Here is a 27,960-nt window from a genome sequence, read left to right as displayed (position 1 = left end):
GGGGGAGCGGCGGCGGAGCCGGGGAGAGGGGGGAAGCAAGGAAGGACGGGCGGAAGGATCACCGGGGGGATATCCCCGCACCGGCGAGGCGGGCACGGCGCGGAGCGGAGCTGCAGCAGCAGCAGCGGCGGCGGGAGCGGCGGATGCGGCCGGAGCGGCGGGGGAGGTGCGGCGGAGGGCGAGTTGGCACGTTAAAACTTCTCGGTGGGTTTATTGTCTCCGGGAGGGAGCGGCGGCGGCACAGGGTGGAGGAGGAGGAGGAGGAGGGTGCGGGGCGGGGGGTATAGAGGGAAAGGCAGCGGGCTCCGGGATGCGGGAGCGCTCCCGGGGAAGTTCCGGCGGTGCGGGGAGCCGGGAAAAGTGCGAAGTGCCGCTCGCCGGGGCTGAGCCGTTCCCGGGGCGGCGTGGAAGGGTTTGTGTGTGCGTTGAGGGGGGGAAAAAAGGGTGGTTCCGAGGCTCCCCGTGCTCACCCCGCACCCTCCTCCCTTGCCCCGTGGGAATCCCGAACTTCGCCGGGGGGTCCCCAACCGGCTTTTGTTCGGCGCCTGCGAGGCGTTTGTTTCGGAAAGTTGTTACGGGCTTTTCCGCCGTGCTGCTTCCTCTTCCTCCTCCTCCTCCTCCGTCGCCGCCCGGCGCCGGCTCGAGGCGTGACCCGCAACCCCCTGGGCCCGCATCGAGGGGGGGGGCAACTGGGGCTTAACCCCCTCTCCCAAAAAAAAGAAAAATAAATTCCCCCCATCCTCTGCGGGCAATCCAACCCCTTATCCCGCTGCCCCCGCATACCTCCCCCCCCATCTTCCTCCATGTGTCCCGCACCCCACGCCCCCCGTGTCCTGCAGCCCCCGCCGTGTCCCTGGCCGGGCTGTGCTGGCGGCCCGTGTCACAATAAGAGTCCTCGCCCGCCCCTTCCTGCGGCTCAAGGTGCGACCCCCGCAAATCCCGGGGGTGCGGGGCAGCGATTCGTCCCCGCTGCCTCGCGGTGCCTCCGGACCGGGGGCACCGCGGGGACAACAGTCGCTGTCCCGCACCCCCGGATGGGATTTGCGGGATAGGGCAGGACGCGGGACCACCCCCCTCCCACCTCCCCTTCCCGCACGCGGCGCCCGGGATGTGCGCATCCCTCGACCTGCTTTTTTTTTTTTTTTTTAATTTTTATTTCGGTTTTTACTTTCTCTTTTTTTTTTTTTGGGGGTGGTGTTGTTTTTTTCGCTTTTTTTTTTTTTTTTCCCCCTGTTCGTTTCTGTGCTTTCCCAGTAATCTCAGAGTTCCCGAGAGGTGATGGATTAACTGTCGAATTCCAAGCCCCCTCTCTTCCCGGCTATCCCGGCTCCCCTCTCCAGGTGTTTTCACGCTCCTGCCTGTGAGAGCAGCTGGAAGCAGAGGTAGAGGAGCTGCTGGTGGAAGAGGCAGTCACACAGGAAGTGAAAGCAGAGGGCCCTTTGGGAATAAGGCATGCCAGGAGGCTGGAAGCTGCCATGGATCAGCGGGAGGGAGCCCTGCTCTCTCCCTTCTCTCTCTCCCAGACAAACTATTGACCCGGCGGCTCCAGCGGAAGGAGAGGAGGGCAGGGAGGAGGAGCAGGAGCTGGTGGAGGTGGTGAGGGACCCAGGCAGAGAGGGAAGTAAGGGATAAAGGGGTGTGTGGCGCGAGGAAGAGGTTTTTTTGTGGGGAGCGAGCGTGGCCCGGCTGGTGATGATGAGTCCCAGCAGCTCCCCTGGGGTGTGGGGTGATCCTGCCCTGGTGCCCCAATGGCCCCCCAAGCCCACGGGTGGGGTGGGGGCAGCTGAGGGTGTCCCCATCCTCCCTCAGTGCCACCTCACAGGTTGTGACCCGCAGGGTTCCTGTCCCACTCGCTCCAGTGCTCCCGCTGGCATCGCCTTGGGTGGGTCTGGATTGCCAGGCTCCGGATGGGAATGGGATCCTGGAGGGATGCTGGGGCTGGGATCTCAGCTGGCACCCCAGAGCACGCCCGGCCAGGGCTGGGAGCTGCTCTGTCGAGGTGTTCCTGCCACAGACCCCCCCAGGTTTTTGGCAGCCTGGTGGGGTGTAGAAGCTCCCAGCTCTCACACCAGTTCACACCAGTTCATGTGTGGTCTGTGGGGGGAGCAACAGGCTGGTGCTCCCCTCGCCTCTCCCAGGAAAAGGAGCGGATCCATCCCCAGTGGGATGCTCTGGGTGAGGGAGGCCCCGAGTTCTGTGCTGGGAGGGAACAACCCCCTCTCTGGGTGTCCCAGGAAGGGGGAGCTGCACCTCTGTGGTGGCTCAGGGCCCGGCAGGACTCAGGCAGGTGACTGTAACTCCCTTTGCTCCCAGGTGGGAGCTCAGAGGAGCATCTGCTCCCAGCCCTGGCAGCCCTGGGGAGCCGTGGGGTTGCACCGGTGGGCGATGATGCAACAGTGCTGGTGGGTGATGCAGTGTCAGTGTGTTAGTGCTGGAATCAATCCAGCTGCCAGGCCACTCTCTGCAGTAATTACCCCCTGACAGTCATGTGTGGAGCAGCTTCCAGCCATCCTGGCATCGCTGGAGTTGGGAAAGGCCTCCAGGATCGAGGAGTCCCCCCTGTGCCCCATCCCCACCTTGTCCCCCAGCCCAGAGCACTGAGTGCCACATCCAGGCCTTCCCGGGACACCTCCAGGGGTGGGGACTCCAAACCTCCCTGGGCAGCCCCTTCCAATGCCTGACCACCCTTTCCATGAGGAAATCCCTCCTGATGTCCAACCTGGAGCTCCCTTTGAGGCTGTTCCCTCTTGTCCTGTTCCCTGGGAGCAGAGCCCGACCCGCCCTGGCTCCAGTTGGTTCCAGTTCAGACAGGGCTGGTGTGGTGTGGGATGCTGGTGAGGTTTGTGCAAGGCAGGGGAAGGGTTTGGATCCCTTATTCCCACACCTGTCCGTAGATCCAGCCCTTGGTCCTCTCAGGGACCTCAGGTGGGAGCTGGAGTTATCCCTGTGCTGAGAGCTCCTGTTGCAAAATTCAAAGGGAAGCTGAATTGTGGCGTGGGGGTTTTCTATCCCTCTGACAGTGAAAAACTCACAAGCCCTGCTCCTTCTGGGCTTCCAATTTGGGCCTTTTCCCACTAATAATCTGAGTAACCATGAACTGTCTGGTGTCTTGTAGGGGTTTATTTTTCCCCCTCCAAGTGTTCCCGGGGACTGTGGTGGCTGAAAATGTGGGAGATCTATTTTTAGCCTGGGGAGGGGGTTGAAACGTTGGGTTTGTGCAAAGCTGCTCCTGTTGGAGGGATCACAGAGGGCTGGGATGGGAAGTGTGATGTGGTGATGGTTTTTTTTTGGGGGGGTGTGAAATGGCACACGGGAATTCTTTCCAGTTCTGCCAAAATGGAGAAGGTGCCTCTGAAGCTCCAGGACAACCTCTGGGTTGCATTTTTAATTGGAATTCTGGTTTTTAGGTGCTTCCATCCAGCTGTCCCACTATGCTGCTTGGTTTAGGTTTTTTACCCTTAAAGCCTCCAAGGGAGAGTTTGGCACTTTATTTATTTACAGATGTTGTGCCCATTCCTGCGTTCTGGGATGATGGAGCGGTGCAGAGCCTTCCCTGGGAGCCTTTTTTTGGGCTTTCCCGCGTTCCCTTCAGTCTCTGTGTTCCTAATTCTTGAACAGTGGGTGTTGGAACTCGGAGCTCAGACAGAGTGGGGAACAAAACTCTCCAAAGGTTTGGTGGCGCCTCAAAAAGCCAGGATGTTTTTCCATCACGTTTGCTGGAAGATGGGGATGGCCACAGTGCCCTTACAGGGAGCTGATCCCTTCTTCCCCTTCTCTGTTAAATACCCCAGGTAAACAGGAGTTCATGGTGGGATCTTTGTGCTGGAGTTGAGGGGATAAAAATCTGATTTTGCACCTTTTTCAATGGGGAAAAAGGAAAAACAGAGCCTCGATTGAGTTCTCAGTGAGTCTTGAACCTGGTGCTGTCCCAACCCATCTGGGTCGCTTTGGGGTCCAGCCAAGTCCTTTTGGGGCTGTTTCTGGGGGGGAAATATCCCTGAGGATGGTCAGCAGTGGCTTCTCCCTCAGCTGGATTATCCTCCAAAGATTTTCCAGGTGCTACAATGAGGCAGAAGTTGAATTACGGGATTTCCCTCTCGTGCTGATTTACCTGGTGCTGTGTGAGGAGCAGCCCATCCCTCAGCTGTGCCCAGTGGGCTCCTTCCCTGCTCCAGCCACGTGATCCCGGCCTTGGGAATGCTTGGGAGAATTAGGGGAGGTGTGAACTGGAACCATTCATATTTAATAGGATCTCAGGAAATCCCCAGGGAATCAGGCGCTCCTGGCCTCCCCCCGGACACTCTGAGCAGCCCATGGAGATCCAACCACAACAGGGGCCCGAAATTCCCTGAATTTCCTTGGAAAATATTGAAATGACACCTCTCCAGTGGCCTCACGTTCCATAGGATGGTGCTGGGGTGGGAGGATCCTGGGGAGAGCATCCAGAGAAGCTCATTCCACCTGTGGATTGTGCTCTTGGAAAGCTGAGGGTGCTCCATGAGCAGTGACCTCCCTTCCACAGGATTCCCGGAGAAACTGTGGCTACCCCATCCCTGGAAGTGTCCCAGGCCAGGCTGGAGCAACCTGGGATGGTGAGAGGTGTCCCTGCCCATGGCAGGGGGTGGGCTTTGATGTCCCTTCCCACCCAAACCATCCCAGGATTCCATGGATGACGAACATCTCGGTGATGGGAGCTTCTCATCCTCCCCACCCGGGAATCCAGCGGATCTTGGCCCTGGATGAGGCCCAGCACCAATAGCCATAAATCCAGAGTAGCTGCAAACCCATCCCAACCCTCTGGGTCTGCTTTTGGCTCTCTTGGTGCTTCTCTCCCTTTGGGAATGGAAAACACCCACCTTGCTGGAATCCTGTCTGGGAATCCAACTCAGCCCCGAACCCGACTGCCCTGCCCCAGGGGCTGCTCCAAGCCTGGCTTTGCCCGGAATCCCAACCCCTGTGGCTCATTTATTCACAACATTCCCAGTTTTCCGACCCTGAGCTGCTCAGGGCTGTGTCCCGGGGAGTTTTTGAGGAACAACCGCGTTCCTCACGGATCTTCCGGGGAACCTGCGCCCCGTTTGAAGGCCTGGGTTGTATTTGGAGCGAAAAGCAAGTTGGGTTTCCATTCAGGAGTCGCCAAAACACGTCGTGATCCAGGGATTTGGGGGCTGCCTGATCTTCTGGATCAACCTCTGCTCTGGAGCCAGGCCTTGGCTTAACTACAGGGTCGCTCCAGCCCTGGATTCCCATTGATCTGGAGGGTGTTAATTATAACTGCTGTCGATGGCCTGCCCTGGGTGTTATCCCTGGCACAGGAATTCGGGAGGCAGTGGGAGAGACTCTTAATTTGTCACCGGTTGGATTTGCCACCGGCTCCGATCAGGGGGAGCTCTGGGATTAAGGAGCTCCTGAAAGGAGCTTTTTTTTTTTCCTCCTCCCTCCAGGGTGGCACCGGGAGAGGCTCGGGCTGAGGGGTGGCTGGGCAGATTCCTTGGCATCTTTGGGCACACGGAGATTCCAGAGCAGCACTTGGGATATCGGGGGAAGCTCCAGTGGGCGGCACAGGATGGATCAGGACCCGTAAATCCCTAGGGAAGTCCTTTCCCACTCGGAGTTTGCACCCTGGTGTAGCTGCTGCAGGGCTTCCTTCCAGCCAGTGGCTCTTCCTGGAGGTGTGCAGGGAGGAATCTGGGACTTCTGGAGCATTTCAGTGCTTAAAAACCCTCAGTTTGATGCTTGGAATTCTCCTCCTGGACCAACCCAGCCCCTGGAAGTTTTTAACTCTGTGTCCAGAGCTGTTCGTGGCAGCGAAGCCAAGGAATAATACTGGAGTGGAAGTGGGAATTTTCTGCTCACCAGGTCACTCAGATGCCCAAAAAGGGCAGAAATTCTCTTTTCCTGGGCTGTCTGAGGAGGTTTGTGCAGAATTTGGAGGATCCCAAGCCTGGCTTAGTCTGAAAATATGATGCTTTAAACCCCTGTTTTTGGGGATAAATCTGCTGAGTTTCACTGGATCATCATTTTTCTGGATGATGAGAGTCAGGAATGTTGGTGACAGCGAGGGCCCTGGTGTTCTGATGTAGAAATTCCAGCATTATTTCAAGGAAAGAGGAAAAGAAGGGAAACTTGGGAGTGCCAGAGTAGGGTCTGAGCTGATCCTGCTCCGGGGGGTGTTGGATCCCTGGAACATTTCATTTCTGGTGGGTTTAAAAGCTGCTTGATGAGAACGAGAGCCCCCAAATCCTTGTAAATGAGACATCCAGGCTCTGGAATGAGTGGCAGGGAGAGGATTCTGAGGGCTTGGATTCCCGGGTGTCGGAGGAGCCGGGACAGGACCCGCAGGGAGGGGATGTGGGGTGTCCTTGGACACCCAGGACCTGCACTCAGGGGCTCCTGCAGCTCCAATTCCCTGCATCCCGCCGCTTCCCAGGCACTTTTCTGGTGGAAGAGCTGCTGCTGTGGCTTCCAAGGATTAACTGTTCAATCCCCAGCTTCCCTGAGCGGCTGCTTCCAAAGGAATCCCTCGCGCTGCTTTCTCTCAGGATCCCGATGTGTTTCCCTTGGTTGCTTTAGCTGCAAGCTGAGCCCGTGAAATTCCCAATTCCCACCTTGGAGAGGCGGGAGGGGGGCCTGGGCAGGGCTGGAAGGGGACGTGGAGCCAGGAGCTCCGTGTGGAAACTTCCAGGCCTGGAATGTGGGTCAGCGGGAGCGGCGGCTCCCAAGGGGTTAAACGGCTCCTCCTCGGGATCCCTGGAGGAGGAAAACTATTTTAGTCCCATGGCTCCGCTCTGGGAGTGCTGCCCTGCACGGATGGAGCCTCGGGAATACGGGAATATGGCCTGGGAGGAGCGATCCCTGCTGACCCCCCGACTCGTCCCAGGAAAACTCCTTGGGAAGCTCAGGCTCTGAGCTGGAGGTGCCTGCTGGGATCCCTGCAGGATCCTCCCTTCCCACCAGGGCCTTTCCCAGTCCCCTCCATGAAACAATCCCTGCCAGGCAGAAGAATCCCCCTTTTTTAATTTTAATTTGGATTTTTATCCCCCTCCTCCCCCCCTTCCCCCAGCAGCTCCCTGCTCCTGATTTCCAGTTCCTGTGGCTGTAGTGCAGGATTCCCAGTTCCCCTGTCAGTGCTGTAGTTCCAGGATTCCCAATTAATTCCCAGGGTTCTTGGCACCACCCAGTCCATGGATGGAGGGGGTGTGCCTTTGTGTCCCAGGAGGAGCATCTATTCCTGTCCAGGATGCAGGAGGAGCCCATGGAATTGCTCCCTGTCCATTGGCTTTTCCAGCCCCGCTGGAGTCGCTCCCACCGAGGGTTTTCAATGGGCTCCTAATTAGAAAAGCATTGGATAATAGGATGAGCTATAATTAGCCAGACCTGCCCTCTGGAATGCTGACCCGGATCCATTCGCTCCCTTTCCGTCTCCACACTTTGGTAACAGTTTGGGGGGAACCTTTGGGATCCTCTCTGGGATTGCTTAAACCAGGAAAACAGGGAAGATGTGCTGGTGACCCTTCCCAGCCCTCTCCAGGGAGAGGAGCACTGGGAGCTGCCTCTGGGGTGCAGGAAAATATCCTCTGGAACTTTGGGAGAGGGGGCACATCCAGTGGGAATTCTGGCCCTGGGTGTTTTCCTCGAGGGAAGAGGGAAGGGCTGGATGGGACACTCGGCAGGGACGGGCTCATGAAAGGACTGTTGTTGGGCAGGGGAAGTGCCGGCCAGCAGGGCTGGAACGGCCACACAAACACAGGGAATGTTGCCCTGGGATGATTTTTGGGCTGTGCAGGACAAGAACTTCTCCAGGGAGTTGTTTCCACCCCCTTCTTTTTTTTTTTTTTTCTGCTTCCTGGGAGCTGCTGCAGGGAATGGGGACGAGGCCTCAGATAGGGTCGGGAGTAGGGGACAGCTGAGTTCACCCACATTCTGGGGGAGGTGGCACGGAATTCCGGGATGGATGGGGTTGGGAGGCACCTCTGGAGATCCCCCCTGGCCAGGCAGGGACACGTCCAGGAGGGGCTGGGATGTCTCCAGGGGGGGAGACTCCACACCCTCCATGGGCAGAAGTTCCTCCCCGTGCTGAGCTGGGGCTTTGTGTGTTTTTGGTTCGTGGCCATCACTCCCTGTCCTACCACTGGGAAGAGTCCGGGACCGTCCTCTGGACACCCCTTGGAGATGTTTATGGATTGCTGGGATCCCCTCTCTGGACTAAACCCAAGCCAAACCTCTGGCTTAGCTTAGGCAGCACATCCAGCGTGTCTCTAAACCTCCCATCCCAACATTCCCACGCCTCCAGTGCCGTTCCCTGCACGTGGGTGACACTGGGCAGTCGCCGCCCCGTTGGCTGCCTGGTGGTAATTAATTAGTACAGTTAATGATTCGGGCTCGTCTGGGGCCTGTTGGCTCCTTGGACAAGTTAAAAGCATGGAGGTTCCTCCTGGAATTGCATCTCCAAGGGGTTTTCCTGCACGGACACGTGGGTGTGTGCTGCTGTTATCCCAGAAATGAAATGGGGAGGGGGCTCAGCAACTGCTGGAAGACTTAGGGGTGAGCTCCAGGTAAACTCAGGACAAATTCAGTCTTTGGAAGTCATTTTCCTCCTTAAGGATGGGAATGTTGGTTCCAGGAGGCCTTTGGGCCAGCCCAGAGGGATCAGGTGGGTGGTTTTTCTCTGGGAGCGTCGATGGAAGGAGCAAAGCCCGAAGGAACACACAGCGAGAAACCCGAGCCTGACTCGCAGTTCCTTCCCTTAAATCCTGGGATGTGGTTCTTTCCTCTTTCCCATGGGATTCCAGAGCTTGGGATGAGTGTTTTGGGGGGAAGGGGGTGCCTGTCCCAGGGGGTGTCCTGACCCTCCTCTCTCTCTCCCCCCTCAGGATCCTCAGCCACGTCCCTTTCAGCCGCTCGGCCCCGGCAGGATCCCAGCGGGAACCCATGACCTTCCCTGCCAGGTAGGAGCCGGGAATGCCGCGGGATGGGGAGGGAATGCCGCGGGATGGGGAGCGTCGGACCCGGCACGGGCGGAAATTCCGGTCCTGGCAGCGCGGAGCTGGGCTGGGATGGGGGGGAATTGTGTCCTGCAGCTGCAGCTCCCGGGCCAAGGGAGGGCTGGGGAGGAGCTCCAGGATCGAAGTCGGTTCTGTGCCTTCACCAAAACTCTCTTCTCACACCCCAGAGGAGGGAAATGTCCCGGTTTTCCTGAGGGACAGGGAAGTTTCGCTCCCCTGGAGCTGGGCGGTCGCAGCACTGCTCGGTGCCGTCGGTCTGGGGCACGAGGAGAAGCAGAAACAAGCGGGGAAATCCCTCCCTGGGGACTTGCTGTGGGTCCTTTGTGCAGCCCCCCCACACACAGAAAAGAAACTGGGAATGGGAGGGAAGTTTGGGCAGGGATTTTGGAGCTCTGGCAGCGCTCAGGGGGTTCAGGGAGGGAACTGCCCAGCTCTGTCCCATCCTGGTGCTCCCCCGTCCCTGGTGGTGTCAAGTGAAGCGTTTTCTAAGTAGGAATTTAGGGATTTATCCATTGGGCGGGGAGGTTTTTCCTCAAAAAAATGGGGATGGGGAAGGAAATGGGGTGGGGAAGGGTCTGAGGAGCAGCTGAGGGCACTTGGATTGTTCATCTGGAGCAGGGACCGAGGGGAGACTCCTCAGACTAAAAGTAGATCCGTGAAACTTCAGGGAGAGTTCAGGTCCAACCCCTCTTGGAGCGACTGCAAGCAGAGCCCTCACAAGCATCTCTTTAACCCCAAAGCAACAGACCTTCCAGTTAATCTCCATTTTCAAGTTCTTCTTGGAAAAATCGGAATATTGATGGGGGGGGGATAAGAAAATTCCTCAGTAATTTGGATTTTCCGTTTGCTGCCTTTGCATCCGCTTATCCCAATTCCCTCTGTGACGGCTCTTGGGGGTGAATCCAATAATTTACATGGGATTGAATGGGAATCTTTGTTTTGGGAGAGGGTGCTGCAACCAGTTTGGGGAAAAAAAAAAAATCCAGGAATTCCCAAGGAATTGCCTGTGCCCAGCGTGTGGTGCTGGCAAAACTGCTTGGGGTTGTGAGGGACTATTTAAATATGCAAATTCTGCTGCATTAAAATCAATGAACCAGCTCGGATCCCTCCTTTAATAAACATCAGACATTAATTGAGGGGGGGGGGATTTGATTGCAACCCATGGGGCCCTTGTTTAATATTTCAATTGAATGTTTTAATATCGAAATCTCCCAGTAAATAAAAGCTGCAGTCGAGCTGGGGGGCCCTTTAAGTGGAAGGTTTTATTTTTGGGGCCCAGATAAACAGTGGATAAATAGTTTTTTAGTGATTAATGATTAATTAATCAGGGATCGATGCGCCTGGAGAATCCATACCTGGCAGAAAGGTGAGGGAAAATTCTGCTCCTCCCTTTGTCCTTCAGCAAAACCCACTTGGATTTTTATCCTCTGCTGATTCCCAGGGATTCCCAGGGGGGGACAAGGAACCAGCTCCATCCCAAACCCGGCGGCTCATTCCGGAATCCTTGGGTTGGAGTGGGTGTCGCTCTGGCAGGGATTGTTTTGAGGCTGGGCACTCCAAAAGTGAGGAATAACAACGCCAGGAAAAGTGTTTCAGAGGGGAAAAAAAAACCCTCGTGTTTTAATGCACTTTTAGTTGCTTTATCAGGATTTTCCCCTTGATGGTGAAAACTCCTCTGAATTCTTACAAAACCAGTGAGTTGCTCCCGTGATTTCTCTGATTTCACCTCAGTGGCCTTGAGTTTTTACAAAAGTCCAGCAAAGTGATGGTTTTTCCAGGCAGCGGCTCTTCCCGCTTTTCCAGCTCCGTCTTTAGTAGCACCCTGGGATGCTCCTGTCCTTGTGCAGAGCCCTTAGACAGAGCTCAGCCTGGAGCCAGACCCAGCCCTGAGCAGGGAGTTCCAAGGTGAGTCCGCACGAATCCCACGGGAAGCTGGAAGCGCAGTGGGATTCCAGCTCCCGGAATCCGGCCCGACCTGGAGCTCCGTGTCCCTGGTGCTGGAGCTCAGCCCCTTCTCCAGGTGTTCATTCTGGGGGAAGTGCTTCCCGTGGGTCAGTTCCCAGCGCTCCGGAATTCCCGAGCAGGATGGAAGGGAGCAGCAGATCCCTCTCCCCGGGGGCTGGAAGTGCTTCCCGTGGGTCAGTTCCCAGCGCTCCGGAATTCCCGAGCAGGATGGAAGGGAGCAGCAGATCCCTCTCCCCGGGGCTGGAAGTGCTTCCCGGGCTCCCCTCGGAGTCGGGCACCACGTGGGGGGCCCCATGGCTGCTCCAGGCTGGTCCTATCCCACATTTCCCCCCCCTGGTTTTCCTTCCTCCTCTCCCAGCGCTGCCCATCCCGGTGCATCACTCCGGACAACTTCCCTGGCACGGGAGGGGATTGTGTGGGCTCCGAGCCCTGGGCATGGCCAGGGTTTCCCAGCCCTCTGGCAGCTCCTCAGTGCTCCCCTGGGGTGGTTTGGGAGAAGGGGGAGGGGATAATTCCCGCGGGATCGAGGTGGGGGTGGGGGCGGGGGATCCCGGGACACAGTTGGGAAGCAGAGGGAGCGCGGCCAGGGAAGGGTTAAGCGCTGCCATTTTGTTATGTAACACCCTTAATGGACATATCGGGAATGGCACCGAAATGGCAGCACTTAACCCTTGGAGGGCCGGGCCGGGCCGGCATTCCCGCCGGGAGCGGGGATCCCCTGCCTGCCCGAGCCCCGGCGCTCCCAGGGCTCCTGTTTTCCAGGGATCCTGAGCCCCAGCCAGCGCCTGAGCCGCCCCAGGGACCCCCCCTGCCCCTTCCTGCCCCGCTGCCCCCGCTCCCCTCGCCCGGGAAAGCGGGGATTTGTGGTTCTCCAGGTGGATCCCGGTGTGGGATAGCCCGCTTTTCCCACCTGTGGCGTTGTCCCGCTGCCCTCGCGTCGCTCCAGCGTCCAGGAACCTGAACTGGTCCTTAGTTCTGCGCCTTAAAGTTTATTTTTTTCAAATATCTGCGTGACGAGGTCGCGAACTTTGCGTGCAGGTTTGTCCCCGGGTCGTGTTTTCCGTGGATTGTCGTTCCCCACGGACACAGGGATGCACATGACCATCCACAGGCACCCCCAGAGATGCAATTTATTCATTTCTACATCAATTTTAAGGACTTTTTCCAGGTTGTTTCCCTTCTGCCTTCGTGCTCCTGGAGTTTCTAGGGGGGAGGGAAAAAAAAAAAAAGCCACTTGTGGCAGCAGAGTTGGGATCAGATCCGTAGAAAACACTCACTGGGAGGCCTGGAATGTGTCTGACCCTCCTCTGGAACTGGGAATTTTAGGGGGGTTTCCCCTCTTTTCTTTCCCTTCTGTGATTTTCCAGGTGGTGCTGAGGGAGGGGGTTGTTGGTATTTGGGTTTTTGACTCCCAAAAAGAGCAGCTTTCCTGTGGCTGGATGGGTTTGTGAGGGAATTACTGGGAAGCGAATGAGGGGAGATGTGGGAAAAGGTGGGAGTGGATGTCACAGCCAGCCAGCAAAGTGGGCTTTTGGGGTTTTTAATTATGATTTGAGTCAGGATTTTGCCTCCACCATGGCAAAAAAATGGCTCAAAATCCTGCTTAAATCCCACCTGGATCCTGTTCCTGGAGCAGCCAGATGAGCTGGACCTCACACCTGGAAAAAGCAGCATAAAATCATTAGTTTCCAGGGTTTACCTGGAATTCTGGGAGGGTTTTCCCCCTCTTTTGTGCCTTTTCCCTGCAGCAGCAGCGGAGGCAGGAGCAGGTGGTTCCTGCAGCATCCCTTGGCAGTGGGATGCGCTGGATAAATCCATGTCCTGCACATCCCTGCTGGAAAAATGCTGCCTGAGTTGCACCAGGTTCGTGTTCCTGGCCTGGCCCATCCCAGCTTTGGAGGGAGGGAAGGTTTGGAAGGTGGAAAATGAGATTTTTGGGATCCTCTTCCCAGCGGGAAGCAGCATCCTGGGCAGACACGGGGCTGGTTCTGAGCGTGAATAGGTGGAGAATTTCGGGATTTGGGGGATTTTTCCTGTGCTCAGAGGGCAGTGGAGCTGCCGAGGGAATTCTGGACAGGGTGACCGATGCCATGCCCTGAAATCCCGGGATTTCACTGGGTTTTGTGGGATCTCGGTGCGATCCCCTCGCCTGTCCCGTGGATTGATGGCACTGCTTTCGACTGCTGCTCAAATCCCGGGATCCCCACCCCGAGCCGTGCCCTTCCTTGGGATGAAAGGCAGAACCAGCCCCAAAGCTCCACCATTCCCGTGTGATCCTCCTTTCCTTGTGCTCCTCAAACACAAGGTGGAGCTGAGCCGAGCTGATGCCGCTCCCTGTTCCCCTGTCAATTCCTTTGCTGGAGAAGGAGAAGCGGGAATTTCGGGAATGGCTTACCCTTGGAACAGCCCGGATATTTGGGAACATCCTTGTTTATTTAGTTATTTATATCACAGAAATGATTTATTCCCAGCTGGAAGTAGGGGCTGCCTGGGCTGTACCTGCTCTGTGCTCTTCCATCCAGGTGATTCCCAGAAAAAGTCTCTGGCATCACTGATTCCCATCTCTTTTCCTGCCAGGAACAACCTTTTTAAAGAAATCCTTGTGATTTTATCTCATTTTTTCCCCCATTCCCTTCTCTTGGTGGAAGAGGTGGAAGGGGGTTTTTTGGAAGAGGTAGATGGAGGTTGGAAGAGAAGGGGTTTTGGAAGAGGTGGCTGAGGGACTGGGAAAAGGGGAGGGAGTTTGGAAAAGTCGGGGTATGGAGGAGGTGGAAGGGTCTTGGAAAATTTGGAATGGGTGAGAGGGGGTCTGGAATCAGTGGGAGGGGGGTTGGAATCAGTGGGAGGGGGATGCTCCTGGGATCCCTGTCCTGCTGCCTGGGCTGGGGGCTGTTCCATCACATCCCAAACCCCCAATTAACCTCCCCTGGCTGTAAAACCCCCCTTTTTCGGACATTCTTTGACATTCTCTGTCTTTACAATCTCGAGTGTGGTCGCTGCAGACGAGCCTGGGGGAGCTCCCCTGGCAAACAATATTAAATATATTGATATATTTATGTATTTAACCCCAGACAGTGCAGAGGAACTTTCTGGGATCACTTCCTGGGGCTTCACCCCCTCCCAGCAGCAATTCCACACCCTGACATGGCACACAGTTAAAGTGTGGGGGGGCTCTGGGGTTAATTATGTTGTGTAATTATGTTAATTATGTTAATCTCGGGCTGCTCCAAACATTTCCAACACTTTGGGGAACTATTGTGTGCCGGGCAGAGCCTGGAAATCCCTTTTAAAAGGAGGAGAGAGGGGGGAAAAAATCTCTTTAAAAGAGAGGGGAAAATCTCTTTAAGAGAGAGAGAGAAAAAACGTGTTTGAAAGAGGAGGGAAAATCTTTTTGAAAGAGGGGAAGGACAGTGAAAATAAATAAATTAATGGCATTAATTAGTTAGAAATTAAGGAAGGGGGGGTTGTCTCATCCCAATCTCTCCAAAATGAGGAGAGAGGTTAAAAATCTCTTTAAAAGAAGAGAGGCAACAAACCTTTTTAAAAAGATTGGGGTGGGGGAATCTCTTAAGGGGGGGGGGAAATCTCTTTAAAAGAGAGGGGGAAAAAACCTTTTTTAAAAAAGAAGGGCAAAACATCTTTAAAAAAAGAGAGGGGCAAAATCTCTTTAAAAAAAGAGAGGGGTAAGATGTCTTTAAATGAGGGGAGGGACAGTGAAGATGAATAAATTAATGGCATTAATTAGATTAGGATCAGAAGGGGGGGTTGTCTCGTCCCAGTGAGCGCTGTCCCCGAGCCTCGTGGGTGCTGCAGGAGGAAGAAGAAGAGGAGGAGGAGAAGGAGGAGGAGGAGGAGGAGGAGGAGGAAGGGTGCCCGGGGTGAGCTGAGCGTGCTGCCGGCTCAGACTGGTTTCTGGAAAGTGCTTTGTCTCTCAGGCTGCATCCTGGGAAGGGTCATGTGGAGCCCGGTGATGTCATGGGATCAAAGCCTGACTCAGCTCCGCGCCCGGGGCGGGGTGGCCGCAGGTACCCAAGTGCCCCCCCCCCGGGAGCCGAAGCTGCCCTGCCCCGGCAGCCTAGGGGTTAAACCCGGCTCCCCTGAGCCCAGCCTGCCCCTGCCAGCCCGGCCTGGCCCCCTCCAGCAGGGCAGAGAGTCCCAAGTTGAGTGTTGTGAGAACTCCGGGCTCCTCTAACCCCGTGGTGGTCCCTTATCCCCCCCCCCACCCCATCCGTGGGCTCTGATTCCCGAAACTCCCAGCGGGGCTCAGGTCCTGGGGAAGGCAGGGCAGCCATCCCAGGGAAGATCCTAATCGGGAATTTTGTAATTGCACTGATTTGCATGGCAGGCAAATACATACATTCCTCCTGCCTTTTTTTTTTTTTTTTGGGGCAGAGCCAAACTCTCGTGGCGTGGCGTTGGGGGGGCGTTGGGAGTGGGGGAAGGGGTTTGGATGTTCTCCCGTGCCTTAATTCCAGGGAGGTTTTCTCCTGGGTGCTTCAATTAATGCTCAGGGGGGTTTGCTCTCTCTGTGTGTGTGTGTGTGTGTTCCTGTTTTTGCTTCCCTGTTTGTCTCTGCCCGAGGTGAGGAGCGTGAGGCGATGCCGGGGCTGAGCCGCTGCCGACCCCGGTGGGCTCGGGAGATACGACGGCCTGGCAGCCCTTTTTTATTGCTCCCTCCCAGCTCCTTTCGTAGCCACTGCTGCACTTTGCCCCTGTTTTGAAATGGAGGTGTTTTGTCCAGGTTGGGGGTTGTGTGGTTTTTTTGTGGTTTTTTTGTTGTTAACTCCTTTGTGCCTCCCTTTCCCCTCCACCCCATCCCGGCAGGAGCTCACAATGACAGAGGAAACATGCAGGACTCGGAGTCAGAAACGAGCCTTGGAGCGGGACGTGACCCCCAACGATGTGGACAGTAAGAAACTCAAAATGGAGAAGGGACTCTTGGCGACGGACCTGAACTCCGAGGGGGACATGAAGATCAAGGCAGAGCCCGGGGCTGCCAAAGTGCAGGGACTGTTGAAGGGCGGGGAGGTGAAGGCGACCATCAAGGTGGAGGTTCAGACTGGGGACGAGCCCGTGGACATGAGCACCTCCAAAAGGTGAGTGCCCACCTCCCCGCTGCCCTGGGACGCCCGGGAAGGCCGTGGGATGCTGCAGTTGGCAGGGAGCTGGGAGCTCATCCCATCCCTCCCGCCCTGCCACGGGCACTGGAGTGGGGTCGGTGGCCCCGGGAAGGAGCTGAAGAGAATTAAGCCAGGATGTGGATGTGCAGCTCTGGATCTTCTGCTGAGATCCAGCAGCTCCTTCCTGGCTTTCCTCTGGCAGCTGAGGAAAGGAATGTGGGCTTAAATAAGCTCACAGGTCCTAAAGAGAATCCTGGAATGGTTTGAGTAGAAAGGACCTTCAAACTCATCCCATCCCACCCCCTGCCATGGGCAGGGACACCTTCCACTATCCCAGGTCGCTCCAAACCCTGTCCAGCCTGGCCTTGGAGAGGGTTTGCTTTGAGCTCCTGGTGGAGATTCGGTGTGGAAGAGGGGTTTGGGTGTTGGGAATTGATCTGGGAGCACAAGAGGATGTAACTGTATCCTCTGCCTGTGGATTCCTGGATCCCTGTTTCCCAGGATTGGTCCAGTGAATACTGGAATTGTCTGATGTTTGTCAGCAGTGCCTTGATCCAAACCAGTTGAGGCTTGGCCAATTAAATTATTCCCATGGATTTCGGGGTCGGTTTGGGGTTTATTGGGGAAAAAAATATATATATATATAAATAAATCCCCAGTTTGGGCCCAGTTTATGCCCTGGATTTTCCCCCTCCCAGGTTTGGATGGGGAATTTGGGTGTTTTGAAGGATTTGAGGTCGGTTTGGGGTTTTTTTGTTTTGTTTTGTTTCATCTGGTCAAATCACATTTAAAAGTTAAAAAGTGAATGGACTTGACTGGAACTGGAACATGTAAATCCCATGGGATGGGCTGGTGTTTGCTGGGCAAGCTCTTCCTGTTACTGGAATTCACTGGGACCAGTGGGCTCCTCTTTTCCATTAGAAACCCTGGAATTAGGGATTTCACTCCCCTTCCAGCGTGTCTGTGCCTCCAACCTCGTGCTGTCCCGAAGGATATCGTGGCAAAACTGATTCCTGGGGGGGAATTTAATGTTTTATTTAAACCCAGGTTGATTTAAGCTCCTTTTCTGGTTCATTTTCCTCCTTTTCCCACCCCCTGTCGCAATCCTTTGATTCCTGGAGATAAAACATCTCCAGGACAGGGTGGGGGGGGGGAGGAAAAAATTCCCCAGTGCCTTGGTTTTGCTTTCCTTGTGTTTGTCTTCCTCCCCTGCCAAGTATTTTTGGATGAGGCAACACAAGGGATTGGATGGACTGAGGCAAAACTGTTGCATATTTGTAGATGCAGATTCAGCTTCGGGCTGGGAATGTTGGGATGTTCCTTCCTGCTGGGAGCCCGTCAGGGAGAATCCCCTGAACCCTCCACCGGAGCCAGGAATTCCTCAGTGTCCCCTTTCCCCCCCCCCCTTCCTTTTTTCCAAGTGGGAAGTTTAAACTTCACCTTCCTTGGAAGTTCCTTGAAACAACTTCTGGCGGGAGGTGAATCCGCTGGGAGAGCTGAGCCCAGCTCCAGGTGGATTTCGGATGGAGAGATTGGATGAGTCTCTGTCTTGAAGGGAAAAAACTTGATTCGCCTTCAACACAAAAGTTTAATCCAAGACAAAAATTTAATCCAAGACAAAAATTGTTGGCCTCTGGCCTGGGATCCTGGGGATGGCTCCGGTGGGGAAACACGGATGGAGAGGCTGGGAGGACCAACCTCTGGCAGAACTGAGCACCAGGGCACTTCCTTCTCCTCCTCCTCCTCCTTTCCATGATGCTTTCCCAAGATATTCCAGTTGCTGATGGACCAGACCTGTGTCTGTCACAGACATTGTGTCCCTCTGTCCCCTCAGCTTGTTCAGCTCTTTCAGGACTAGGTTTTTCCTCCTTATGGCATCCCAGGCATCCCCTTCTCCTCTTCCTCCTCGTTTCCGTGATGTTTTCCCAAGATATTCCAGCTGCTGGTGGAGCAGAGCAGCCACTGCCCCTCTGTCCCCTCACAGCTCCTTTAGTCCCTCCAGGGCTGAGTTTCTCCCCCTCGTGGTATCCCTGGAAAGGCTGGGACGGCTCCTTCCCGCCGGGAGGCTCCTTTTCCTCCGGCGCCCGGGTGACCCCGACCGCGGCCGCTCCATTTTCTCCGGATCAGGCACCTGATCCCGGAGATGACAAAATGAAGGCCGGGCAGGGCCGGGCCGGGCGGTTGCCATGGTTTTGGCCAGGGCACGTCACAGTCCCCACGTGACCCCGCCGTGGCTGCCGCTCCCGCCGCCCTCCCCGGGTCCCCCCGCGGTGTCCCCGAGCTGGCACCTCCAGCCAGGCCAAACCCTCCCGCCTGGATCCCGTCCCAGGCTCGAGGGTGGGGCCGGGGAAGGAAAGGGAAGTGTTTTCAGGAAAGGGCCGCTTCGTCCCCAGCGCCGCTCGGATCCCCCTGCACGGGCACTTCCTCAAGTTTTTAAGGGACTTAACGCGTCCCTGCTTTCCGTGGGGGATTTGAGGGGGAAGTTGCAGGGGGAGCAGCCAGTGCCTGGCTCCAGGTGGGGCTGGGTCCTGCTCCAGGGGGGATTCGGTCCTTCCTGCTCCAGGGGGGGCTCAGTCTCTTTCCAGGTGGGAATCAGTCCTTCCTCCCCCAGGGAGGGCTCAGTCCTTGTCCCAGAGCTGCTCCATCTGTCATTGGAAAGGGCTCAGCTTTGCTTCTTCCTGGTGCATTCCCAGCACATTCCCAGCGCACTCCCAGCTCTCCAGCCAGTCAGGCCTTGTCCCAGCCCAGTTACATCCCAGCTAAGAACGGCCTGAGCCGGTTCAGATCCGGGAAAAAGCTGGGAATGCTTCACCTGAGCCACTGAAATTTGAAAACCCCTCGGAGTTTGGATGCCTGGAGTTCCCAGGCTCGCTGTGCCCTCTAGAGGACATTCCCCTACTTATTCCTTAGTTCTTTTTTCCCACTTTCCCACCCCTAAAAATTCCTGCTGTGGGCCCAGCACTGTCATTCCCTGGGTGGCACAGGAAACCTGGATGTCCCCTTCCCACACCCCTCCTGCCAGCACCCCCCCCATCCCTGTGCTCCAGACCTCGCTCTGGAATGCTATTCCTAGCTTGAAATCCCAAATCCTGGTGCCAGAGGTGATCCAACCAGTTCTCCCACAATAATTGCAGGGAATGGGGCCAGCAGGTGGTTTGTTGTCAGGAATTCAGGTGGAAGGTGGAGCCGTCCCTCAGACCCGGAGTGTTAAAGCCAAATAAAGGAGTTAAATCCCTGGGACACGGCCAGGATTTGATGGATCCTTGATGGATGTGTCCATCTGTGTTGAGGCTGTCACAGGATTCCTGCCTTCCAAGCAGGGAAATAACTCAGCAGCGTCGGAGCAGAGGGAAAATGACGCCAAAAAGCGCTCAAATTTGGGTAAAGGGGTTGGTAAGTGGGGGTGGTTGGTGTGGGATTTCCCGTTCGGATTCAGGGGCTCGGGTGGGAATGGCCGTGAATCACCGACGCTTGGGTTAGGGTTTCCTGCAGCCCTTCCCTGTGTTTGTGCCCCCATCCACAGCGAGGTGAAGCGGGAGAAGAGGGTCCCCTCCCCGGACGTCATCGTGCTGTCCGACAACGAGCCCTCCAGCCCCCGCATGAACGGGCTGACCAAAATCGCCCTCAAGGAGACCAACACCGAGGCCCTGATGGTGAGTGCGGGCTGGGAACGCCCCCAGGCTCCTCCAGGGGACCGTGGCACGTGGGGTTTCCCGGGTGGAATTGCGAGCAGGGAAGTCTTGGAGCTGTTGGTTGAAGTCTGGGTGACTTCTGGTTCGGGCTCAGCCTCTCGATTTTTTTTTACCTGTTTTAAAAGCTCAAAATGGACTTTTTTAATGTGCCTCGCTCGGGTTTCCATCCAGCACCTCATCGAACCTTTTTCGCTTCTTTTGCCGCTGAAAACGTTTTTTAAAATACTCAAATATTTAAAATATTGGGTTTTGTTTTTTTCCCCTCCAAGTTCTCCCCGCATTGAGACATGGCTGGCAGCGACAGTGCTGGGATTTCCTGGTGTAACTTGGGTGCTTATCCAGCTTTTCCCTCTCCCCCCCTCCCTGTTTTCCATCCCCTCCCTGCAGAAGAGCAGCCCCGAGGAGCGGGAGAGGATGATCAAGCAGCTCAAGGAGGAGCTTCGGTTGGAAGAGGCAAAACTTGTCCTGTTGAAAAAGTTGCGGCAAAGTCAAATCCAGAAGGAGACCACGGCTCAAAAGGTGGGATTTTCCTGCTTCTCCCGTCTCTGGAAATGGAGGGGAGGGGGTTTAAATAACGGGGGCATTCCCTGTGGAACATGAAATAAACACTCCGATCCTTCATCAGGGAATGGTTTGGGGAGGAAGGGACCTTAAAGCTCTTCCCAAGCCCTGTCCAACCTGGCCTTGGACACTCCGAGGGATGGGGCTTGTAGAGATTGCTGGGATAGCTCAGAGGAGATCCCTGGAAGTGACAGGGAATTCCAGAGTTTGAGCCCCGAGCTGTGGGAGCCGGTGGCAGATCCCGGGTCTGGGTTCCAGGTCTGGGTTCCAGCTCTTCCACAGGTGAATCTGCACTGAGCTGCACATCCCCCAGAGCAATCCAGGCAGGATTTGCTCAGCCTTCCCACCCTGATTCCCTTTTCCCATCCTCCTCTTCCCACTCCTCATCCCACACATCCCGGGGGGTTTTGGGGAGGGGGAGCTGTTTGCAGCACAAACCATCCCAGAAAGAAAGGCTGGGTTTTTCTGGGGGCAGAGCTTTTTTCCCTGGGCTGCTCCCCGCTGGAGGTGGAGGTGGCAGGAGAAGAGCAGAGGGATTTGGGATGTGAGGGGGTGGGAACCCCCCACGCTGCTCTGGAGCCTAAATTCCAAATACCTGTAACAATGGCAACGACCCCATTTCGTGTGGCAGCGAGGGCTGCTGGGATTTTGGGGGGATTTTGGGAGTGGGAGGGGGGTGGGGAGGCAGCTCCTGGCGCTGCTTTGAGGGGGGGTGTTGGCGTCTTCTCCCGGAATTCCAAGTGCTCCAGGAGGTGGGATCAAAGCTAAAGCCGAGGAGCTGCATCAGAGCGAGGAGCTCTGGGTGTTCCAACTGAGCAGGGGGGAGCAGATCCCAAACTTCTTCACTTCCAGAGGCTTCTTCCCGAGCTCTTCCCCGCTTTGCCCGGTGCTGGAGCGCGGTGGGAGCAGGTGGGGGGAGGCTGAGGTGGGCTCTGGGCTGGCACAGCTGAGCCAGAGCTGCCCTGGCTGGATGATAAACCTGTGGTTCTTCCTGCTCCGACCTCCTCCCTCCTTCCCTGCTTCCCTCCCAGCCTGCATGTGGAGACGCTCGGAGGGCTGGGGGAGGGGGAGCCTTGGAGGATTCTCTTGCCGAGGCTCCAGGAGGTGGAACTCTTTTCCCCCCCCAATTCCCTGCTGTAATTCCTGCTTCCACCCTTATTCCTCTGCTTTCTCTCTGGTTTTTCCTCTTCCAGCCCGCTGGTTCCTCTGGGAGTGCTGTCACCCCTCCGCCCTTGGTGCGGGGACCACAGAGTGTTCCTGCTGGGAAACCCTCCCTCCAGGTCAGTGGGGCGGGAAGGCTCCCAGGAACGAGGGCCCCCCGGAGCACAGGGGGCAGGGAAAACATTCCCAGCCCCTTCATTCCCTGGAGCCAGGGGGAGTTCCCTCTTGGAACTCCCACGGCCCCACTCGGAGCTTTGTGATGGGATGGGAGGTGGAAACAGTTCCCGTGAGCTTCGTTTTTCCAGCTGATCATCCCAGTCCACTCTGCTGATCGTTTTCCTGGGAGAAGGGGTGTCATGGAATTCCAGCAGCCAGATGTTTTTGGGGCAGCCTCCAGAGGCTGAATATGGGGGATGAGCTGGAGGAGCTGAGGGAATCCCAGGATTCTCTCTTGGCTTTGTGGCTGGATGGCACCCAGGGGCTGGAAAGGTCCTGGTTCAGGCTCAGTTAAATGTTGGGAATCCCTTGGAGAAGGGGAGAAAAAGGCAGAGTCACTTGGCATCTGTCGACCTCATCGTCCTCTGGAAGCCAGTGACTCGTTTTGCTTCTGGATTTCAAACGTTCCTGGGTGTTTGGTTGGAACCAAATTCCCAAATTTCTTCAGCTCAGAGTGTTTTCCCCTGGGAAAAGGCAGCTCTTCACCTGGAGATCCCCTGGAATTCCAGACCCCAGGGAAGGGGGGGGCTTTGCTCTCCAGGGAGGAGACATTCCCGAACCAGAGCAGTGTGCCAGCTGGAGGAATCTCTTCCTTGAGGCTGTTTCCTTGGATTCAGGCAGCACTTCCAGAGGAACTGGACCAGGAGTTAAACCTTCAGCCAGGGAGACTTGGACAGAGCAGGGACCTGGGAGCTAAAAATCCCCAAATTGAGCTTGTCCTGCCTAATTTGTGGTGTTTGGGTGCATTAACACCCCGCCCCCCCATGCTTTTGCTTGAGTGGAAAAAGGACTAATTCCTGTGGGAGGGGGCTGAGGGAACATTTGGGAGTCAGTTGGAAATGGATAAAACTTCCCACCTGCTCAGGGAAGTGGGAGATTCCCTGCTCTTTGTTCCCAGAGGATGCTCAGGTTGGGAAGGAGGGGAACAGGAGGGAATTCTGAACATTGCAAACCTTGGGCAGCACATTCCCAGAAACTCCTTTAGGCTGATTCCTTCTTTTTTCTGTGATTTTTTTTTTCCTAAAGCTTTCCCATTTTCCTGCCTTTTTTTTCCTTCCCAATCCACTCACTTCCTCCACCTTCTCCCTGAATCCAGCGGTCTGTATTCCCCATTTCCCCTCCCTTCCCGACGCTCTTTTTCCCATTGCTGGGGGGGGGTTGTTTTGGTTTTTTTGGGGTTTTTTTTTGGACACTCAGTGCACCAAATCCAGCCTGGCCACCTCCTCCTGCCCTCCAGCTTTTCCATTGCCTCCACGCTCCACCCGTCCCTCCGGCCCAGGAGTGACTGTTCCCTGTTTTCCAGACCTCTTCCACACGGATACCGGGCACTGTGATCCCTCCTCCCTTGGTCAGGGGAGGGCAACAGGCGTCTTCCAAGCTGGGAACTCAGCAGAACACGCAGATTGTGATGCCCCCTGGTCCGAGGGGCCCAGGTGAGTGTTGGCCTCGATCCTTCGCTCCCCAATCCATGGGAACTCTTTTTCCCCCTGTTTCCAGCAGCTTCCCATCCCATCTTTTCCTCCTCTCGTTCAGCTGCTCTGCAGTGACGGGATTAGGGAAGGGAAATAAAACCCTCATTGTGAGAAATAACTTCCCTAATTAATGGCTTTGAAATGAAACTCCACCATGGGGAAGGAGTTTGACTGGGAAACTTGGGAATTCTGGGCTATGATGAGGTTGTGGAAGGAGTTTTGCTGGGAAATGCAGGGGTTTTTTGGCCATAATGTGGTGGCCTCATGTCCAAGCATCTCCTACCATGTTTTCTGGGATTAAGGAGGGAAAATACCCACATTCTGAAGAACAACTTCCCTAACTAACACCCTTAAAGTGAAACAGGTGTAAAACTCCAGGTTGTAGAAGGAGTTTCACTTGGAAACTTGGGATTTTTTTTGGCCTCGTGTCCGAGCTGCTCCTCCTCCTCCTCCTCACGTCCCGTGTTTTATTTCGGGAGGGAAAGGGCAAAACCCCCCGTGGTGACAGGGATGGCCCTCCCAGGCTCCCTCCACCCTCCTTGCCTGGCCTCATTCCCGCTTTCCCGTGCCCCACAGCAGATCCACACGATCCGGCAGCACTCCAGCACGGGGCCGCCCCCGCTGCTCCTGGCGCCGCGGGCGTCGGTGCCCAGCGTGCAGATCCAGGGCCAGCGGATCATCCAGCAGGGCCTGATCCGCGTGGCCAACGTCCCCAACACCAGCCTGCTCGTCAACATCCCGCAGGTGAGTGTCCCCCTCCTGCTCCGGGGGTGAATTCCTGGGATGGTTGGGGTTGGAAGGACCTTAAATCCCGTCCAGTGCCGCTCCCTGCCCTGGGCAGGGGCACCTCCCGCTGCCCCGGGCTGCTCCAGCCTGCCCTTGGACACTTCTCCACAGGTTCTCTGGGAAACCCATCCCATCCCTCCCAGGGAGGAATTCCCTCCCAGTATCCCATTTATCCCTGCCCTCTGGCAGCGGGAAACCATTCCCTGTGTCCTGTCCCTCCATCCCTTGTCCCCAGTCCCTCTCCAGCTCTCCTGGAGCCCCTTTTGGCCCTGGAAAGGGCTCTCAGGTCTCCCTGGAGCCTTCTCTTCTCCAACTCTCCCTGTCTCCAACCCTGGGATCACCCCACTGACTCATTCCAAATGGGAAGAGCTGCTCCAGCACCAAAACACAGGATTAAATTGACCTAAAATAGAGGAAAAAAAACACCAAAAAACCATTCTCCTGAGGAACACAGAGTGTTACCTGGGAAGCTTCGAGGTGCTGCAGCCCTTGGAGCATCTCCCTCACCGTGGCAATGAAAACACCTGTTCCAGGGGGTGGGAAAGAGAAACACAAAGCCAAAAAAGTGACTTTTGGGCCCTTGTTTGCATTTGGTGCTTTGGTGTGAGGTTGTCCTTTAGAACCCCCACGGACAGTGGTCGCAGCTCCACCGTTCCAGTGACCCCATTACTGGGAGCCACCTCCAAAAAAACCCTTCCAAGGCCGGGTTTTGCCCCGGTCCCGCTCCCATCACCCCCCAGCCCCTCTTCCCAGCGTGGAAACCCCTGCCTGGGGACTGAGCTGTGCCCCTTTCCTCCCCCAGGCGTCCCCCACGTCCATCAAGGGCTCTGCGGTGAGCTCGGCGCAGGCCAACCCCGCGGCCCCCGGCGCGGCCCTGGGCGGCTCCGGCGAGTCCCCGGCCAGCAGGCAGGCGGCCGCCAAGCTGGCCCTGAGGAAGCAGCTGGAGAAGACGCTGCTGGAGATCCCTCCTCCCAAACCCCCCGCCCCGGAGATGAACTTCCTGCCCAGCGCCGCCAACAACGAGTTCATCTACCTGGTGGGCTTGGAGGAGGTGGTGCAGAACTTGCTGGAAACCCAAGGTGAGGGAGCAGCCAAAGTGTTCCTTGTGGGGTGGGGGGAGTCGGGAGAGGAGCGTTCCCACCCAGATTTGGGCTCGGGGTCGGGCAGGGATGAGCTCCAGGGGATGCAGGATTGAGTTGTCATGTTCTGGGTGAATGTGGGGGGCTCCTCCCGTGGTGACTGTCCCTCCAGATCTCCAGCTGGGGCTCAGGATTACATCCCCGAGGGCTTGGAGGGTTGATTTCCTGGTTTTCAGTGAGCTGTGCTTGTGTTGGAGGGTTGGTTTGCCAGATTTTGGTGACTGCTGGTTATTCCCTGTGGTCTGGAGAGTCCATATCTCGTTTTTTTCAGTGCCAGCCCTGCCATGTTGGGGTGTCAGTCCTGTGTCTCAGTGTTTCCAGGGGATATAGGGTTGATTCCCAGTTTTCAGTGCCACCCTGCTGCGTCCCCAAGGAATGCAGGGTTGATTCCCAGTTTTCAGTGCCACTCTGCTGTGTTGGAGTGTCACCCCCATGTCTTGGTGCCACGCTGCCGTGTCCCCAAGAGGTGTAGGGTGTCAATCCCCGTGTCTCAGTGTTCCCAAGGGGTGTAGGGTTGCCTCCCATCCCCGTGCCACCCCGCTGTGTCCCCAGGGGGTGCAGGGTTGACTGCCATCCCCGCTGTGTCCCCCAGGCAAGGTGCTGGTGGCCGCGGCGTCGCGCGAGCCCTTCGTGTGCGCGCAGTGCCAGACGGACTTCACGTGCCGCTGGCGGGAGGAGAAGAACGGCACCATCATGTGCGAGACCTGCATGACCTCCAACCAGAAGAAGGCCCTGAAGGCCGAGCACACGAACCGCCTCAAGGCCGCCTTCGTCAAGGCCCTGCAGCAGGAGCAGGAGATCGAGCAGCGCATCCTGCAGCAAACGGCGCCCCCGGGGCAGCCCAAGGCCGAGCCCCTCGTGCAGCACCACTCGCTCAAGCAGGTTCGGAGCCCGCCCTGGGGGGCGCGGGAGTCTTTAGGGGGGAAAAGGTGTCCTGCAAAATCCATCCCGGGCTGGGTTTAGAGGGAACTCATCATAGGGACCCCCACAGTGGATTGGGTGGGAAGGGCTCTCATCCTGGGGGTGGTCAGGAGGGGAATGGGAGCATTGGGATCATCCAGGGGGGATGCAAATAACACTAACACAACCTGTATGTATTTACTGCTCTTCATATATTACATATTCCTGTGGGATATAAAAATGTAGTTTATAATAGGTATGTGAAGCATATGAAAGTATAAAAATATGTGCATGTACATAAAATACTTATGAGTTTATACTATTATTTTATATTACCTGATATTTTATATAATGTATTTTATTCTTGTATATATGGTGCATTATACCCTTATATGTTCTATATGTATGTTATATATGGTATTATATAATTAATACTTATTATATCATTAATATAATATATAATATGTGTTTATTAGGTTTATTATATAATTATTACATCATATACTATTAATAGATAATATTATTATGTTGGTAATATATACTACATTATTAATCTATTCTATTTATATCTATTATATTGATAATATATGTTATATTGTTAGTAATATTTTATTAATAATTAACATGATAATAATGTGTTTATTATATAATAGTTACATGAAAAATGACCCTTAACAAAACATAAATCCTGCAACAAATCCCAGAGTCCCGGGATGGTTTGGGTCGGAAGGGCCTTGGAGATAATCCGGATAACCCAGAACTCGGGAGCTGAATTCCAGAGCCGGGGCCAAAAGGCTGCCAGGCCTGACCCTCCCTGTCCCCTGTGTTGCAGAGTTCCAGCCAGATGTCCCGAGGGGCAGGAGCCTCACGGGGGGTCCTGCACAGCTTCAGCCCGTCCCCCAAACTGCAGAGCCCCTCGGCCTCCCTGGGCGGCCGGCCCGGCAAACACGTGGAGCGCTCGGGCGGCAAGGGCAGCGCGGCCGCCTGGAAGAAAACCCCCCTGAGCACGGGTAAGGGCTCCCCTGCTGCCTCCCCTGCTCCTGATCCCTGCCCAGCCTTCCCAGGGATCAGGGAGAGGGTGTTTTCCCTGGGGGATTCCTGCAGACGCTGAGCATTCGCTCCTTTGGGGGAGGTCTTGCTCCTTAGGGGGGCTGTGTCCTCTTCAAACGGTGCCACCAGGGATTGAAATCAAACAAATCCTCCCATTTTCCACGTTTAAGGCTCAGCTGAAGAGATGTGAAAGTCCAGCTGTTGATCCCTGAGTCGCTGTCCACGTCCAGCACTCCAGGGGTTCTGTCCTCCGTTTCTGGGGGTTTAATTAAATGCTTTAATTTTCACTGGTGTTTCCTCTTTGCTGGAGGTAACACACGGTAAATAAATGGGTTTGTTCCAGCTCAGGCTCCAGCACATCCCCATTGGAATATTTCAGATTCCCCTAGGAATATTTCCAGTATCCATTCAGGATCTGGAATTGCTCTCTAAAGCTGTTCTTGGAACAGGTGGGAATCATAAATTCCAACCTGGCTGTAGGTGTCGGACCCTCACGCTCCGTGCCTGGGGATGCTCCATGCTTGGGGATGCCCCATTCCCAGGGGGATTCGGCGTGGGGGTTGTGCCTTGTGTCCATGTCATTCCATGACTCCTGTTCTCTCTTCTCCTCCCCTAATCCCCAGGTGGGGCTTTGCCCTTCGTCAGTCCCAGCTTAGCCGTGCACAAATCGGCCTCGGCCGTGGACCGGCAGCGCGAGTATCTGCTGGATATGATCCCGCCCCGCTCCATCCCACAGTCGGCCACGTGGAAATAATGCCCGGCAAGACTTGTCCTGTTTCTGCCATCCTTTTTATACCACAGTTCCGTGGAATCTGCTTTAATCCCAGCTGGATACGCCCCAGGCTTTCTAGGATGCAAGAAGACCACTCCTCATCCCACCGAGTGCCGCCGTC

At 55.8% G+C, this 27,960-nt stretch overlaps 1 protein-coding gene across 1 annotated transcript; it reads left to right on the top strand.

Annotated features, from left to right (window-relative positions):
- The first annotated feature begins 68 nt into the window (after nucleotides 1-68).
- On the top strand, nucleotides 69-27,960 carry GATAD2A (GATA zinc finger domain containing 2A). The gene is given in 13 exon segments (XM_050320879.1): nucleotides 69-204; nucleotides 8,874-8,948; nucleotides 15,795-16,066; nucleotides 19,614-19,743; nucleotides 20,170-20,301; nucleotides 21,537-21,623; nucleotides 23,024-23,136; nucleotides 23,138-23,153; nucleotides 23,769-23,936; nucleotides 24,781-25,057; nucleotides 25,710-25,999; nucleotides 26,850-27,027; nucleotides 27,691-27,960. Coding segments are annotated over 11 exon segments (1,785 nt in total). The 5' UTR covers nucleotides 69-204; nucleotides 8,874-8,948; nucleotides 15,795-15,803; the 3' UTR covers nucleotides 27,822-27,960.

The sequence above is a fragment of the Myiozetetes cayanensis genome, unplaced genomic scaffold, assembly GCF_022539395.1.
Source record: "Myiozetetes cayanensis isolate MyiCay16 unplaced genomic scaffold, myiCay2020 scf26, whole genome shotgun sequence".
NCBI classification, from domain to species: Eukaryota; Metazoa; Chordata; class Aves; order Passeriformes; family Tyrannidae; genus Myiozetetes; species Myiozetetes cayanensis.
Note: the sequence above shows the minus strand (reverse complement) of the source record. Positions and strands in the feature narration are given on the sequence as shown.